At 44.2% G+C, this 18,605-nt stretch overlaps 1 protein-coding gene across 3 annotated transcripts in view; it reads right to left on the reverse strand.

Moving 5' to 3' along the window:
* Positions 1 to 18,605, reverse strand: part of TENM2 (teneurin transmembrane protein 2) — a 6,300,157-nt gene that overhangs the window by 309,038 nt on the left and 5,972,514 nt on the right. For all 3 annotated transcript variants that reach the window (XM_073589482.1, XM_073589484.1, XM_073589485.1), the window contains one exon: positions 13,685 to 13,860. In XM_073589482.1, coding sequence (XP_073445583.1) covers positions 13,685 to 13,860 — 176 coding nt within the window. The remainder of the gene's footprint in view (positions 1 to 13,684; positions 13,861 to 18,605) is intronic.

An 18,605-nucleotide genomic window follows, 5' to 3' on the forward strand; every position in this document is an offset into this window, starting at 1 on the left:
AATTTTTATTACTGAAGCTTGTCAACCTTAATTTACTTCATAATAATAGTTACGCACTGAAAACTGGGGGTTATTTAGCTAAAGTTGTGGGGGGGTAGGGCTGGCTCCAGGTTTTCATGTGCCCTGTGCCAAAGAGCGCCCCTTTAACACATACCACAACTCATGATGCTCCGATACGGCAGAGAAATAGCGGTATAGTACAATGAAAAATACTTCACTTTTTACATCTCATGACTGATATCCATTTTAAATTCTTCAATAGCTCCAAAAACGGACAGTATATTACTCCATACAGTATTATGGGCGCCGCATAGTGCGCTATACAGAGTAATGAGGCCCATATATTTCTCCATACAGAATCATTGGTCCCATATAATGTTTGAAACAGTATATGATGAGCTCCACATAATGCTACAGTATATGTTGGTCCCCATGGATGAAGCTCCACTGTCTTATGGGCCCAAATAATGCTCCATATATAATGGGCCCCATTTCTAATGCTCTAGTGTATAATGGGCCCTGTAAATGCTGCTCCAGTAGATGATGTCCACCTTTGGAATGCTCCAGTGTATGGTGGGCCCCATATATCATTCTCCAGAGTATAGTGCTCCCCAAAAATTGCTGTCCCAACATTGAAAACAATTAAATAAGTCTCCTCGCTAGGGAATCCCTGTATTAGTCTGGACTCCTCGCCGTCTCCATCTTCCATCTCACTACACTTGGCTGTTTAGGCAGAGGGCGTACAAACGTGATGTCATTGTGCTCTCTGATCAGAATATCACTGTCAGGACACGCAGAAGACATCATGGCGGTGGAGCAGGGAGAGGTAAGTATTTCAACTTTGCAAGTGCTGTGATCTGGAGCAAGCAGGGGGGCCCACTCCTTGGCAACGGCACTGGCACAGGGCCCCTCATAGTACGGCGGTGTGTCTGACGGCGTATGGGCCCTCCCATCGGCAGAGACACTTTTGCGTACTATGAGGGGCCCTGTGCCAGTGCCGTCACCCATGAGTATGTCCCCCCATCTGCTCAAGGAACCTGCACTTTCATCTGCACCTTCCTCTTTGTCACCGTGTAAGGTGGTATAGTATGCGGGAAGGGGAACCTGAGTTTCCTCAGGGTCAGATTCTGGCTGTGTAGAGTGTGAGGGGAATGTAGTGGTCTGGGTCTATGTACCAGCAGAATCGTCTAGCAGTGGCTGGGCATCAGTGCAGTTGTGGCGTCCCCAGGAGAACGGTCGCCACAGTGGAATTACTTTCCTCCTAGGGAGTGTGATGTCATGCTTAGGAGCAACGAAGGATCTCTCTAGCAGTTAAACCAACACACAACACATTTCCCACTCCAGGCCAGCAGGGAGACCTCTGAACCTGACTGCTGAGGAGCTGCTCTCTGTGGTCGGGAGGAGGTAAGTTAGGGCACTCTGTGCAGGGAAGGAGAAGTGTGTGGATGTGAGAAGGGGAGCTGGAGGATCAGCAGAGTTAAGGCTCACTCCTAGCTGGAGCGCATGGTCCAGATTCCGGTCTCCGAGTTTGTAGGGACACTGACGTTTCTGCAGTAGAAACTGGAGGAAGTAGCAGCTATAAATGTTCTGTACCCAACTAAGGCTCGGAGGCCCCAGCATCGATGTGTGGGAGCCAGAAGGAAAAGGCCACGGCTGCCTGCCATACGAGAAAGTTCCAAAAGAGAGTCAAAAGGGGGAACTTCATTGAACTCAGTACTGCGAGTACCTCAGATAAGCGCTAGAACGGAGGCCACACTACCTATCTGCAGAGAGAGAATTTGAAATTGGCTTCCATGCTGACCAACTCCTTCTCCATCTGTACTCTGGGTCCTGGACGGCTCTTACCAAGTACAGGTAAAGGAACTGCACGACTGTGTCTGTCATCTTTCTCCTGCGCCTGGCGCACGGCTCTGCTACATCCTGCACTGCACACCATCTACCAACTCTTTCATCTGCCCTGCGACTACGGCCCTACCTGGCTGCACCACAACATCTGTCCCAGAGAAGCGACACTGCAGCGCTGGTCAATCTAATCAGAAACCACTGGTGGCATCACGTATCATTCACCTATAAACGTAATTCACCCCTTTGCATGGACGCCAAGGCCACGGAACGGGTCACCACCACCGTGACACATCCCTGTGAGATACCAGCCCGGTACCGATTAACGCCACTGCCCTGGCTGGCCACCCACACTCCATGTCAGATTCATCTTGGACTTGGGAATTCACGATTTGACTTGATAACCCAGGCATGGTATGATAGAAAGAGCTACATGGACTCATGTGAAGTGTGGCCTGCTGCATCATTCACTTTTGGTGTGGGTGAAGGACACAAGGAAAGGGGTTCTTCCTGACCAGGAGCCAGCACTTGATGACTCAGTGCTTGCATTTTTTGAAACTTCAGAAGAGGAGGGCATATTTGCTGGAGTCTGTTTCGGCAATGTAAGCCAAAACCAGTTCCTCATGTTCCGGCTTTAAAAGCGGTTAACCTACTCCCAGAAAAGGTAGCCTTCCAGGCGTTCCGGAGCCAGACCATGACGCAGGCTCAACACCTCCTGCCTTAGCTGCTATTGTGCTTTTGCCACTACCAGCAGATGCACCACCACCATCAGGCCCCCCCACGCCCACGTCCGCGGCCTCTTACACCAAACTTCAAAATTTTGCAGAAAATAGACTCAAAATAACATCAGATATATGGCACTGTATCAGCAGTGTACAGCTCTATTCAGTCAAAGGATAATTGTCAATCTCCCTATACAGTCATATCTAAAGTTTGGGCACCCCTATTAATGTTAACCTTTTTTCTTTATAACAATTTTGGTTTTTGCAACAGCTATTTCAGTTTCATATATCTAATAACTGATGGACTCAGTTATATTTCTGGATTCAAATGAGGTTTATTGTACTAACAGAAAATGTGCAATCTGCATTTAAACAAAATTTGACCAGTGCAAAAGTATGGGCACCTCAACATAAAAGTGACATTAATATTTCGTAGATCCTCCTTTTGCAAAAATAACAGCCTCTTGTCGCTTCCTGTAGCTATTAATGAGTTCCTGGATCCTGGATGAAGGTATTTGTGACCACTCCTGTTTACAAAACAATTCCAGTTCAGTTAAGTTTGATGGTCGCCGAGCATGGACAGCCCGCTTCAAATCATCCCACAGATGTTCAATGATATTCAGGTCTGGGGCCTGGGATGGCCATTCCAGAACATTGTAATTGTTCCTCTGCATGAATGCCTGAGTAGATTTGGAGTGGTGTTTTGGATCATTGTCTTGCTGAAATATCCATCCCCTGCGTAACTTCAACTTCGTCACTGATTCTTGCACATTATTGTCAAGAATCTGCTGATACTGAGTTGAATCCATGTGACCCTCAACTTTAACAAGATTCCCGGTGCCGGCATTGACCACACAGCCCCAAAGCATGATGGAACCTCCACCAAATTTTACTGTGGGTAGCAAGTGTTTTTCTTGGAATGCTGTGTTTTTTAGCCTCCATGCATAACGCCTTTTTGTATGACCAAACAACTCAATCTTTGTTTCATCAGTCCACAGGACCTTCTTCCAAAATGTAACTGGCTTGCCCAAATGTGCTTTTGCATACCTCAGGCGACTCTGTTTGTGGCGTGCTTGCAGAAACGGCTTCTATCGCATCACTCTCCCATACAGCTTCTCCTTGTGCAAAGTGCGCTGTATTGTTGACCGATGCACAGTGACACCATCTGCAGCAAGATGATGCTGCAGGTCTTTGGATGTGGTCTGTGGATTGTCCTTGACTGTTCTCACCATTCTTCTTCTCTGCCTTTCTGATATTTTTCTTGGCCTGCCACTTCTGGGCTTAACAAGAACTGTACCTGTGTTCTTCCATTTCCTTACTATGTTCCTCACAGTGGAAACTGACAGGTTAAATCTCTGAGACAACTTTTTGTATCCTTCCCCTGAAAAGCTATGTTGAATAATCTTTGTTTTCAGATCATTTGAGAGTTGGTTTGAGGAGCCCATGATGCCACTCTTCATAGGAGAATCAAATAGGAGAACTACTTGCAAGTGGCCACCTTAAATACCTTTTCTCATGATTTGATACACCTGGCTATGAAGTTCAAAGCTCAATGAGGTTACAAAACCAATTTAGTGCTTCAGGAAGTCAGTAAAAAGTAGTTAGGAGTGTTCAAATCAAGAAAATGATAAGGGTGCCCATACTTTTGCACAGGAGGCAAGTTCGTCGAATGTTCGTCGAACGTTCAAAGAACACCATCGAACCCCATTGAAAACAATGTCAGGCAAACACAAACACATACAAACACATAGAAAACAATTACAAAACACCTTTAAAGGTGTCCCAAAGCAGACAAAATGCTCAGAAGACAAAAATAACATTTGGAAAAGGGCAACTACATTTAGAAAAGAGGTGGAGGAGTAAAAGGAGGAGGTGGAGGAGACACAGATATAGGCTTGTCATGCCCTTATGAAGTCCAGAAAGGCTGGAATAAAAATGTAAAATACAAACAAACAAAAAAAAAATTCTGAAATCGAACACGATCATATACTTCCCACCAATACCAATATACTTCCCACCAATACCAAAAAAAAAATTCTGAAATCGAACACGATCATATACTTCCCACCAATAAATTATGCCAACTGCCGATGGGGCGGCGTTATTCCAATGAACCTCCAAACAGCGTCCATGAAGGCAAAGTGTTTGGTTTCCGGGGGCTGTATGATTGCAATGCTGAACCTTAAAGGAATGTCCAAAAGGGCACCACCAGGAGTGGCGCCTGTGGCTTAATTGGATTCCACCCAGGAAACCACAACCATACAAGCTACAGAAAAGATGGACAGATTGCAAGCTTTGTCGATTCTGTGTGTGGTGTGGTATGTCCGTTTGTAGTTGTGCTAGCGACTTCTCAGCTTTATTCCATTAACGACCGAGACTCTGGCATGCCCCCGCGGTACGCGTCAAGCTTACTAGAGGGATACGCGAGGCTCTGGCACGCGAGATCGAGCAATAACAGGTCTATCATGCCCTTACATGTCTGGGACTGAATGCCGCTACACTGAAAGGACCAGCTTTTGTCACTTACAGGTGCTGATAACCCGCTGAACACCGTTAGTGATGGGGATCTGGGATTCCAAATATTCCCCACGAACGATGACTTCCCAGTAAGTGCAGGTCAACCGCAATTATGGAATTAGGCCTAACCGGCATTCCTGAAAAAATGAAAAAATTACGTGTCCAAACCACAGGTGCTGTAGCTTGCTCGGCAGCCGTTCTCAGGCCCAGTATGGATTTGACCAGATTGTACAAAGTTGAGAAAGGGTACATTATCACTGGATAGCAGGTATATATAGCATAGTTTAAACATTAAAAACCTATGTCTATAGAGCAGGAGGCAGGCTCAGACGGTCTCAGGCCCAGTATGGATTAGACGTGATTGGACAAAGGTGAGAAAGGGTAATGTAACACCGGATTACAGGTATGTATAGCATAGTTTACACATTAAAAACCTATGTCTATAGATCAGGAGGCAGGCTCAGATGGTCTCAGGCCCAGTATGGATTTGACCAGATACTACAAAGTTGAGAAAGGGTACATTATCACAGGATAGCAGGTATATATAGCATAGTTTAAACATTTAAAATCTCCATGTTCTCAGTATGGATTAGACAACAATCTAAAAAGTAGAAAAAAGGAAATGTATTTGAAGCGTACACCAGTATACACTTTAGGTGGTGTTTTTAAATATTCATATATATTTCTGTCTCAGTAAGACAGTCCAGCCTCTCCGCAATAGGAAATGAGATGCATACAATTACTGACATAAAGTCTAGTGATTGCAGAAATCTAGGAATTAAGAATCACGGGAAAAACTTCCGTCACAATTCTCAGAGGCGATGCTGACCCTCAATTAATTTGTGTGTGGAGACAGCGAAGACATTTCTTTGTGAAGAAAGTGTTGCTGTATCGCTGTACCATTGATCCCATCAGCGTTACTCATCTCCATCAAATTTTTATCACAGGGAGAGATGTAAACATGGTGCTCACTGCCTATCATGATCTGTCACGTAACTTTGGAGTGCATAAGACAGAAGCCACAGGCCGTAGGCAATTCTATGGGATTGGCATGAGAGGGCACATTTAAAAATGTGCGCCGGAATGTCACATGTCTGTGAGTAGGAAAACTGTGAAAGCTGATGATAAACCACCACTGCATGTCACTGAGAGTCGATGTCCATAAGAAATGGAAGCCATTGATCATCTGAAGCTAGAGCCAGGCCAGCGGGACAGGGCATAGTTACGTCTTAACCATCATCTATCAGTTCAACAAATTTGTAGTGGCAGTCCTAGTGAAGGATTTGACAGCCCAGACTGCACAGCGGAGGAGCAGGGAGAGGTAAACATTGCAAATGCTGTGGCCCTGCCCAAGCAAGGGGGGCACACTCGTGGGCGTCGGCACTTGATTGAACTATGAGGGACCCTGTGCCAGTGCCCGCGCCCAAGAGTTGGCCTACCCACCTGTCCAGGGCAACGGCACTCGCAAGGTTGCGTGTGCTAGGTAATGAGCCCAGCCATGGGGGGAGGCAGCCCAGTTAGGGATGCTTACAAAATGGCATATGTCGATGTGGGACATTCAGCTGCTGCTAATGGCGAAATTGGTCAAGTCTGAGGAAGAGGAGGACAAAAGCAAGCCATTTTTCTGGCAACCTAGGTGTCATCAGGGTAAGGTGGGACAAAATCCTTGGAAACCCATGCATGGTTCATTTTAATGAAGGTTAGATCATACACATTTTCGGTAGACAGACGGGTCCTTTTTTCTGTCAGGATTGATCCAGCTGCACTGAAGACTCTTTCCGATAGCACACTTGCAGCTGGGCAAGCGAGCTCCTGTAAGGCATATTGTGCCAATTCTGGCCAGGTGTCCAGTTTAGCGGCCCAATAGTCAAATGGGAATGACCTGTGAGGGAGAACATCGATATGGGACGAGAAGTAGTTTGTAACCATAGTTGACAACTGCTGTCTCCTGTCACTTTCAATCGATGCCATATTACCAGTCGTGTGAGCGGGACTTGAAAAATCAGTCCACAACATGGTCATGAAACCCCGGTCTCCAATGCCACTTCTGCTGTGTGCACCACGAACACCTCTTCCAAGCTGCCCCCGGGCCCTACGCTGCTGTGTGCTGGGAATGCCTCAACCAACCGGTTTACCAGAGTTGCTTGTTTGTTAGCCAATATTAGATCAAGGTTCTCCTGTGGCATTATGTTATGGAATTTGCCTTTATAGCGTGGATCCAGGATGCTGGCCAACCAGTAGTCGCCATCGTTCATCATTTTGGCAATGTGGGGGTCCCTTTTTAGGATCTGCAAGGCATAATCTGACATGTGGGCCAATGTTCCCGGTGTCAATGATGCACTGCGAGTGCTGGGTGGAGGAGTACTTTCTGGCAAATCCACATCCCTCCAGTCACGCACAAACCCTGTACCAGAACTTGTCACGCCAAAATTTTCTCTAGCCCCACGAGAAGCATCCTCCTCCCCTAAATAATCATCCCCATCATCATCCTCCTCCTCCTCTTCTTCCTCCACCTCGCCCACGAGACTTCCTTGACCAAACAATGGCTGACTGTCATCAAGGCTTCCCTCCTCCTCTTCCTCCTCGGCTGCAGACACCAGCTCCTTAATGTGCGTCAAAGTTTGCATGAGCAGATGCATAAGTGGGATGCTCATGCTTATGATGGCATCGTCTGCGCTTACCAGCCGTGTGCATTCCTCCAAACACTAAAGGACTTTACAGAGGTCTTTCAGCTTCGACCACTGCACACCTGTCAACTCCATGTCTGCCCTCAAAGAGCCTGCCCGTGTATCCTCCCACAAATGCATTATGGACTGCCTCTGTTCGCACAGCCGCTCAACCATGTGCAGGATGGAGTTCCACCCTGATGCAACGTCGATAATTAGGCGGTGCTTGGGAAGGTGGAGCAATCGCTGCAGCTTCTGCATACGACTGGAGTGTACCGGCGACCGGCGGATATGCGAGCACAGTCTTCGGACCTTATGGAGCAGGCCTGTTAACTCCGGATAATTATCGAGGAAGCACTTTACCACCAGGTTCAAGGTGTGAGCCAGGCAAGGTTTGTGTGTGAGTTTTAAAAAGGCTATGGCTGCCACAAAATTCCGGCCGTTATCACTAACTACCTTGCCTGCCTCAAGATGTAAACTGCCCATCCATGACTCAGTTTGTCACTGAAAGTAGTCGGCCAGTACCTCCGCGGTGTGTCTGGCGCCCAAACACATCATCTTCAACACAGCCTGCTGACGCTTTCCACTAGCTGATCGATAGGGGGACACCTCGTGTGCAACACTGGCAGCTGTGGATGGAGTGCTCGTGCGACTGCGCTCTGTGGACGAGCTTTCGCTTCTGGAGGAGGAGGAGGAGGAGGGTAGAACGCCTACAGCCAACTGTTTCTTATACCGTGGGCTAGGCAGGACTGTCCCACCACCGCTGTCCCCTATGGACCCTGCATCCACCACATTAACCCAGTGCGCAGTGATGGACACGTAACGGCCCTGGCCATGCCTACTGGACCATGCATCAGTTGTGAGGTGCACCTTTCCACTCACTGATTGCTTGAGTGCATGGACATTGCGGTCTTTCACATGAAGGTGGAGGGCTGGGATGGCTTTGCGAGAAAAGAAGTGGCGACTGGGTAGGTCATAGCGTGGTACTGTGCAGGCCATGAGTTTGCGGAAAGCTGCGCTTTCAACCAAGCGATAGGGCATCATCTCTAATGAGATTAGTTTGGCAATGTGGGCGTTCAAACCCAGTGTACGCGGATGAGTCTCTAGTAGGGTGAGCTGGACTTAAGAGCTGCATATGGTGGAACTAGCGGTGGACATAGCGGACTGAGAGAGGGTTGATGATGGTGATGGAGTTGGTGTTCTTTCTGATGGCCTAGATTCAGTCTTTCGCTGATATAACATTGTGATTCCCTGACTGCTTTTGCCTTGCGACCACACCTCAACATTTGCTGCTGGTGGTGTGCTAACTGGTGGGCTTACAGTGGGGGAAACAATGTAGCATTGCTGACTACCTTCTTTGGGAGCAGGTGCACATGTGGTACGTGAGGTTTGGTAGTCCGTCCACGCTTGCAAGTGCATGGTGGTTAAATGTCTAAGCATGCAACTGGTGTTCAAATTTCTCAGATTTTTCCCTCGGCTAAAGGTCTTTGCGCGCTTCTTACAGATAACCTTTGCCTGATCATTAGGATTTTGTTCAAAAAAGTGCCACACTGCACTCTTCCTACTATGGAAGACATTTTGAGGCCTTGCACGCTGTGCTATTTTGACCGTCTGGCCAAGCTGTCCTGCAACTCTTTTGGTTTTTGTAACCCGTTTTTGGACTGCTCCGGGCCTGCCAGATAACAGCTGTTGTGATGTCGATGCATGCTGCGGATGCTCCTCCTCCTCTTCTGAGCTATTGGCAGCTGCACCCTCTTCCCCCAATGGATACCAAACTGGGTCAACAACTAGGTCATCCATCACCTCCTCTTCAATGTCATGTGCACCTTCCTCTGTCACCGTGTATGGTGGTATAGTATGCGGGAGGATGCAACTGAGTTTCATCAGGGTCAGATTCTGGCTCAGTACACTGCGAGGACAATGTAGTGCTCTGTGTGAATGTACCAGCAGATAAATCTAGCAGTGGCTGTGCATCAGTGCACTCCATGTCAGATTCATCTTGGCCTGGGTAATTCACGATTTGACTTGATAACCCAGGCATGGTATGTGAAAACAGCTCCATGGAGTAATCTGTAGTGTGGCCTGCCGCATCCTTCAATTTTGGTTGGGGTGAAGGACACGAGGAAAGGTGTGGTTCATGACCATGAGCCTCCAATGATGACTCAGTGCTTTTATTTTTTAAAACTTCAGAAGAGGAGGCGATAGAGCTGGAAGCTGAGTCAGCAATGTAAGCCAAAACTTGTTCCTGAAGCTCAAGCTTTAAAAGCGGTTTACCTACTCTCAGAAAAGGAAGCCTTCGAGGCCTTGTGGAGCCAGACGATGACACAGGCTCAACACCTCCTGCATTTGGTGCTATTTTGCTTTTGCCACTACCAGCAAATCCACCACCAACACCATCATTACCAGCTGCCAACCCCCGCCCACTTCCACGGACACTTCCACCACACTTCCTCATTTTTGGGGAAAATGTACCCAAAATACCACCAACTATATGGTACTGTAAAACAAGATACAAGGTGTATATAGTAGTGGGGAGTATTTGAATCTCTCTACAGACTTCAGGACACAGTTGTATTCTGTCAGGCCCTGGGTATATTACACCTCAAATTAACAGGCTGATTCTGCATTGTGTAAAAGAGGTGTATAGAGGACTGGGGAGAAATGGAATCTCTCAACAGACTTCAGGACACAGTTGTATTCTGTCAGGCCCTGGGTATATTACACCTCAAATTAACAGGCTGATTCTGCATTGAGTAAAAGAGGTGTATAGAGGACTGGGGAGAAATGGAATCTCTCAACAGACTTCAAGACACAGTTGTATTCTGTCAGGCCCTGTATATATTACAGCTTAAAGTAACAGGCTGATTCTGGATGGTGTAAAAAAGGTGTATAGAGGACTGGGGAGAAATGGAATCTCTCTACAGACTTCAGGACACAGTTGTATTCTGTCAGGCCCTGTGTATATTACACCTCAAAGTAACAGGCTGATTCTGGATGGTGTAAAAAAAGGTGTATAGAGGACTGGGGAGAAATGGAATCTCTCTACAGACTTCAGGACACAGTTGTATTCTGTCAGGCCCTGTGTATATTACACCTCAAAGTAACAGGCTGATTCTGGATGGTGTAAAAGAGGTGTATAGAGGACTGGGGAGAAATGGAATCTCTCTACAGACTTCAGGACACAGTTGTATTCTGTCAGGCCCTGTGTATTTTACACCTCAAAGTAACAGGCTGATTCTGGATGGTGTAAAAGAGGTGTATAGAGGACTGGGGAGAAATGGAATCTCTCTACAGACTTCAGGACACAGTTGTATTCTGTCAGGCCCTGTGTATATTACACCTCAAAGTAACAGGCTGATTCTGGATGGTGTAAAAGAGGTATATAGAGGACTGGGGAGAAATGGAATCTCTCTATAGACTTCAGGACACAGTTGTATTCTGTCAGGCCCTGTGTATATTACACCTCAAAGTAACAGGCTGATTCGGGATGGTGTAAAAAAGGTGTATAGAGGACTGGGGAGAAATGGAATCTCTCTACAGACTTCAGGACACAGTTGTATTCTGTCAGGCCCTGTGTATATTACACCTCAAAGTAACAGGCTGATTCTGGATGGTGTAAAAAAGGTTTATAGAGGACTGGGGAGAAATGGAATCTCTCTACAGACTTCAGGACGCAGTTGTATTCTGTCAGGACCTGTGTATTTTACACCGCAATGTAAAAGGCAGAAATTGCCTAGTGTATGACAAACTACAAGGTGTATGTAGAATTGGGCAGAATTGGAATCTCCCTAGAGTGTAGGTCTGTAAGAGCGGACAAACTCCTCGGCTTTTCCTTACAGAGTCACACACAGATAGCTTCAATTTGGCCGTGATAACAGCCAGTACATGGTACTTTGTGAGGAGCGTACACGTACAACGCTGTACGGTGTGTGTATGTAAAATTGTCAAGCTCCGTGTTTTTGTATACGGACTGACACACGCTCTCTTTAGTTTTGAATGTAATCAAACAGCAAATATACGAAACTGTTTGAAAAATGGAGAAAACTCTAAGGTGTAGGTCTGTAAGAATGGACAAACTCCTCGGCTTTTCCTTACAGAGTCACACACAGATTGTCAAGCTCCATGTTTTTGTATACGGACTGACACACGATGTCTCTCTCTAGTTTTGAATGTAATCAAACAGCAGATATACGAAACTGTTTGAAAAACGGACAAAACTCTGAGGTGTAGGTCTGTAAGAACGGACAAACTCCTCGGCTTTTCCTTACAGAGTCACACACAGATAGCTTCAATTTGGCCGTGATAACAGCCGGTACACAGTACTGTGTGAGGAGCATACACCGGTGTATGGTGTGTGAAAAAATGAACGCTCAGTAACTCACCAGGACAAAACAATAAAATTTGGAATGCTTTTAAAAAAGCAGTTTGAACACCAGTGTGCACACAGCAATGCAGGTAGCCTTAAAAGGCATCCTAATCACCACCAGCGCTGCTGCACAAAAGCAAAAATCTTCACCTTTCACTGCACACTAACTACAGTGAAAAGCGCTATCAGCAGAAGCGTTTTTTTTATTCTTTTGGCCTTCCTAATGCTCTCCCTACAGAATCAGCAGCAGCAGCAGCTCTCCCTGTTCTGAGATCAGCATAAGTAACATGGCGGTCGGCGTGCATGCCCTTTTATACCCCCTGTGACGCCACACAAAGCAAACCAATCACTTGCATGCCCTTCTCAAAGATGGTGGTGACCGCTGCCTATGTCATCACGTTGCCCACAGTGTCCGTTCTTTCTGATTGGCTGAAAAAGGGCGCTAAATCATCTTTTGAAACGCGACTTTGGAGCGATGGTCGCCGACCTCATGGCCGACCTCACGCTAAGGTCGGGTTTCGTTTCATGAAACCCGACTTTGGAGAACGTCGTCGACTTTTGAATTTTTTCGACCCGTTTCGCTCAACTCTAACTGTATGTATACAACTCGTAAAATAAGTCAACCAAATGACACCATTATCTTCACACATATTGGATGGTATCTAATCACATCTAAACTGAATAAATGATGTCTAGTAGACAACTCCTATAGAATAAGACGAGCTCTATAAAGATATAGTCTAATGTGCTAGATTATTCTAATCAAATATTACTTTCTTGTCATGGCAATACATTTCTATAAACTGGCTTCAGGATAAGAGGTGATATTTCCATATGCTTCCTGACAGTCATACCCTTGAGATTCCAGAGTCAGATTGATAGCCACAAGTAACACCACCTTGTCCCTTTGGCAAGTAAATGGGATATTTACACAAACAGGTGCAAAGTGAATTTTGCAGAAAGCAAACATGGTGTTTTTATTCCCTGTAGAAAAACATAGTAGATGGCAACATATTTTTTTTTCTGCATAGTGACAACATAAGATTTCCAGTACAGCGTTACTTACTTGAAGAAAGATAGTTTACAAGTGTGTACGTGTCCATCTATTTAATGCATGCTACCCTTGTGTATGAAGCCCGTTCCCACATCAGTAAAGAATTTGTCAGGCTTTCTTTCAGAAATATCGAAATACTGCATAGCCAGTGACCTCCAAAGATAAAAGATGTACTTCAGCTATATTAGGAAAGTTATTGTGCATCGGAACAAATGCTGCTTTTTGTGCATTTTATTCTGGTGTCTGTCCAGATGCTTTTATGTGTTTCAGTCTTACTACAAACTAACTCATTAGGGTTCAGACCAGAACATGGGACCTACGGCGCAGTACTGACATAATATCATGCTCTGTACATACCATGATTAGCTTACAAACGGATAGGGAGAGAGAGGTTTTTTATATATATACTGTAGATATACTGTATATATAAATATATATTGCAAAAGAAATCATGCAGAGTTTGTATTGTAAGACGTGTTTAAGCGACTGTGAGTGGTGACCATCTATTGTACCATACCTTGAACAACTGTGTACGATGCCTCCACTGAGGATAGATTGGTTATAACAGTCACATCGTCATCCCGGTTGGAGTTTTCAATGTCAATTGTAATGGACTTTTCCATTTCTCGATGGAGGCTGGTGACAACTCCAGTTGGTCGGGTTACATTGGTCAAGCGGCCTTCATTGTCATAACTAAAATTAATTCAATTGAACAATATTACCTGAAAGAACAGCTGTAAAAACACTAAGAACAATAGATTTGTCAAATGGATGTGGATCAATGAATGCACAAATAGTGAGTATAACAGAGAGTCAAGGGTGCTATTTATTTATGGCACAAAGTAATTTATATTTATTTACATAAGCTCTCTAGATAGTATGTGAATCTGAACTTGAATAAGATTACATTGTGCTATGTTATAATGGATATACTCACTAGAAAATAAGGAGAACCTGCCACCAAGTCACAAGGGGGGAGAGACTTTGTCCTTATTATGTTCCCAATACTCCCCTAAGCAAGCCATTTTTTGTTTCTTTTTTAAAATCTTCCATACAGTTCCAAAGACATGCGATATGGACCTTTTTACTTCATGGTAATTTAAATTTTCACTATCAAGGGAGTGACGATCACATATTCTCTGGGGGCATGTTTTCATGCTAATCTGCATTATTACCCTGTAAGAATTGCCACCTCAGTAAAGATCACAAAAATTAGCATTAAGTAAAAAGGTCCGTAACTAAAAAAAAGGAGCACTGGGAAACTGTGCGGACTAAAATGAGAGAAAAAAACTGGACATTTTTTATCACGGTTCAAGTCGTCTGTACTTAGCAATGTGAGCATGTGTGTAACCGCATCATGTGAAATCAGCTGCCTGTACATAGATAGCCAAAGTTCGCTGGCGGGAAGTTAAACCGGTTGGCACATGAATCATGTCTTACAGGCACATTTGTCTTCATAGATGGGGGTTGCCCATTAGGGCTCTCTATGAGCCAGAGAAAAGAAGCCATCTATGTATTACATCTGGATGACCACCGTGTAACACTGTACTTACTGTCCATAGCCAAACAAATGGCGTCAGCTCTAATGTAAATGACGTATGCATGAAGAGGTAAACCCGTTATTCCACATGCTAGTACTTCTGAGATATCTTGCTGCTGCTTTATAACATTTGTGGATGAGATGTAATGGGTATATATGCCATAGAGGCCTCTCCTGTAGCTGCTATGAGCTAAGCTCGAGACCACCTGTCCCATGGTTTCCCTTCTAACACTCTCCAGGGTTGACTGAACCTGTATGGTGGACTATGACAACATAAGCCAGAGCACCATTTTGATTTTTGCTTTTGGGCTACTGTGCCCTGAGTACACATCATTATGCACCATTTTATAGCTTCTTCCATTTATGAAATAGGCTGTATAGCCAGAAACATTATGTTGACCCTAGAGAGCTCCAAATCTAAGGATAATGAAATATACATTTACCATGTATTCCACTTGAACAGCAGAGAGGGAGTTGAGTATTTCTTAGGCCTCTTTCACACTTCAGTTTTTCGTGTCAGTTAAAATCCGCCAAAAGGACGGATAGCGGATCCGTTTTAGTATTGATTACAACGGATGCCACCCGTCCGTTTTTTTGACGGATCCGCAAAATGAAGAATTTTAAAGGAATCGCAGCCTGGAAAAGGAGAGAGAGAGAGATTTTTTTTTTGTCCGGCACCCAGACAGAATTTTGGGTTAAATCAGTGTCTGGAGGATCCGCCGGCCAGAAAAACATTGCAAGCTCCGTTTGGAAGTCTTTGAGGATGTTGACGGACAGCAACATTTTGGTGGATCCGCACAAAAGCGGATGCAACGGACGGCAATCCGTCAAGATCCGCCAATAATGAAAGTCAATTGGGAAAAAAACGGATCCGCAAAGAAAAATGGCGGATCCGTTTTTTTCCAAATCGGCGGATCTTGACTGATTGTCAAAAACGGAAGTGTGAAAGAGGCCTTAGGCTGGTTTCACATTTGCGTTAAAACAACGCTGCGCCCTGCGTTGTTAAGCCCCACCCCGAGCCGGCACCCTGCCCGCCCCATCTGGGATCACCGCCTACTTTCGCATTTGCACGCATGCGATCGGCGCACCCTATCTTTAGCATAGGGTGCGCAGATCATGCGCTGCCAGTGTGAAAGTAGCATGCTGCGCACTATTGACGGTGCGCCGTGCGCGCCGAAATGCAGCATGTTGCATTTCGGCGCGCACGGCGCACCGTCAAAAGTGCGCAGCACTCTACTTTCACACTGGCAGCGCATGATCTGCGCACCCTATGCTAAAGATAGGGTGCGCCGATCGCATGCGTGCAAATGCGAAAGTAGGCGGTGATCCCGGATGGGGCGGGCAGGGAGCCGGCTCGGGGCGGGGCTTAAAGACGCAGGGCGCAGCGTTGTTTTAACGCAAATGTGAAACCAGCCTTAGTCACTTCTCCTTCTCCTCATATTTCTTAGTCTCTTCTCCTTCTCCTCATTCCGCATATGGCAGAGTGCAGTACACTTTTCTTTATGTCATTATGTTCTGACATTAAATTCTGAATGCAATGTTACAGTTGTGAACGGTATGATTTGCTAATTAATAAACTGACTTACCAGACATTAAAGCTAATTATTCTCCTCTCATAGCCAACATATTATCAATTATAGCCTAGCACTTTACATGCTGTTTTAAAGAAACTTTAAATCACAGTTAACTTTCCCATATCTAATTTGAGAGAGATATTTAGAATGGATTTTTATTTTTGACTGCTGCACTGGATTTCCTTTCACACTGCAAGAAAAAGCAATATCTTTGCAACATCCAGCTTCGCCACTAGATGTCCTTCTAAGCAATGAAATGTGCCACAGCAATAGAAACATATGGGATATACACAAATCCAGTTTACTGTTGGAAATGTAAACCAAATATATGCTTATAGATACAGCCCATAAGAATTTAAGAATTAGATAAAACTATAATAACCGCCAATTTGAATGCAGCTAAATATGTCTCCTGTAAAAATATGTCAGAGTCATCATAAGCAAATTTGAAATCTGAACCTACCAATCTGTTTTCTGCATTACTATTAAAATTATTCGAAATCAATTCTAAAAATGTTATAATATATTATATTCAGGACAGAAGCGCCAAATCCCTTTATTTTTCTTCACACATTAAACCATCATTCAAACATGAAAAAACTGGAGAAAGCAAGAGTCCAAAAACTATATGCATAAATATTTTATTAATCTATAAGAAGGCACATTGGTGAGATACAGGACATGTACAGATAAATAAGATGGTCTAAGGGTGAAATAGCCTGAAACAATGAAACAGACCAGCGACAATGACAATAGAAGGGTCAGTATGAACAATAATATCGGGATAAATATAGTGACGTCGGCATTTTGATTGACAGCACATTGTGTTTCTCTCCAGCACTAGACTTATTGACCTGTGGTGGCGCCCTGCAGCTACAGCTGATATGACTATGGGCCATTATGACCCATATTGCAGTAACTATATACATTTCACGCCTACTGTGACAACTTTATGTCTGCTGTGACTGCGTCCTCCACCACCACGGGTCATAGGTAAGTATCAGACACAGCGATGTCGCTAGCAATATCGCTATAACGTCACAAGTTATAGCGATATTGCAAGCGATATCGCTTAGTGTGACAGTACCTTTAGACCATCTTATTTATCTATACATGTCCTGTATCTCACCAATATGTCTTCTTATAGATTAATAAAATATTTATGCATATAGTTTTTGGACTCTTGTTTTCTCCAGTTTTTTCATTTGATATAGATTCGTCTCTATGGGTACTTCATGAGGCAAGACTTAGGAATTTGATATTATGTGCTAAAAATGTATATTTGGGGTACTTTTTTCACAACATTCAAACATGCATAAAATACACCGTGTGTATGGGCCGTGATGCATGAATGGCCGTAGGTCTCTTGACCCAAACTTGGCAACCACATGGGCAAATATGAGGATTTTGAGTTCAGGTCAGAAGACCCTCAGCCAGACTGAATTTTCCTGAAGTCTGATTTCAATCTTAATATAAATATGCTCACATTCCATATCTAAAATTTAAATGTAAGTTTCTTTATAAATCTATATTATATGTACACACATAGATTTTTTCTAAACATTCAGTAGAAATGCGTAAAGATTTCTGTCCGTTGTGTTAGATGAATATATGTGCGTCACATTTGAGGAGTCGGAGCATTATACACCACATATATTCCCAACTCTATATAAATGGAAATGTGATCGTTTAAAAATTCCTAGAAATATGACACGTGTTTTTACTGACAAATCATGACAATAATTGCATTATGAGACAGTATGTTGAGAGGAATTAAATACTTACCGTTTTAACTCTGGCTTTTTTGTACTAAGCAGAAAAAAAGTTTGGCATACAATGTAAAATGCATAAATGTGCAATTTGTAGACCTGTAAACTTGGTTAAGAATCTCAGATAGAATGTGATCGTGATCACACTTTTTCTATTAAAGTGGTGAATATAAAACTATCAACAAGCGGCAAAACATTTAATTAACATGTTAATGAAGTACTGCCAGGGCCCACATTATGTCCTCACGTATGCTATCTGCACACGTGCCTGCTGAGAACGCTCATGGGGATTTCACTGACAGCACACGTTGCAGAGATAAGGCTGTGCACATTACTTTGCATCTTAGAAATGATTGCTCAGAATGTCTACTGACAATTTGGGGAAATATATGAAAACACATATGTTTCCTTTACAATTTCTACTAAATTGTGAATTACGTGAGTAAAAAAGATCATAAAACATAATTGCCTAGTCGCATTAAATGAACATTCAGCAGCATTACTGCCGTCTAAACACATTTTGAGCTTCCTACAAAAAATACATATATAATAATG

The sequence above is a fragment of the Dendrobates tinctorius genome, unplaced genomic scaffold (assembly GCF_039654945.1).
Source record: "Dendrobates tinctorius isolate UK_male_01 unplaced genomic scaffold, ASM3965494v1 ptg000108l, whole genome shotgun sequence".
In the NCBI taxonomy this organism is placed as follows: domain Eukaryota; kingdom Metazoa; phylum Chordata; class Amphibia; order Anura; family Dendrobatidae; genus Dendrobates; species Dendrobates tinctorius.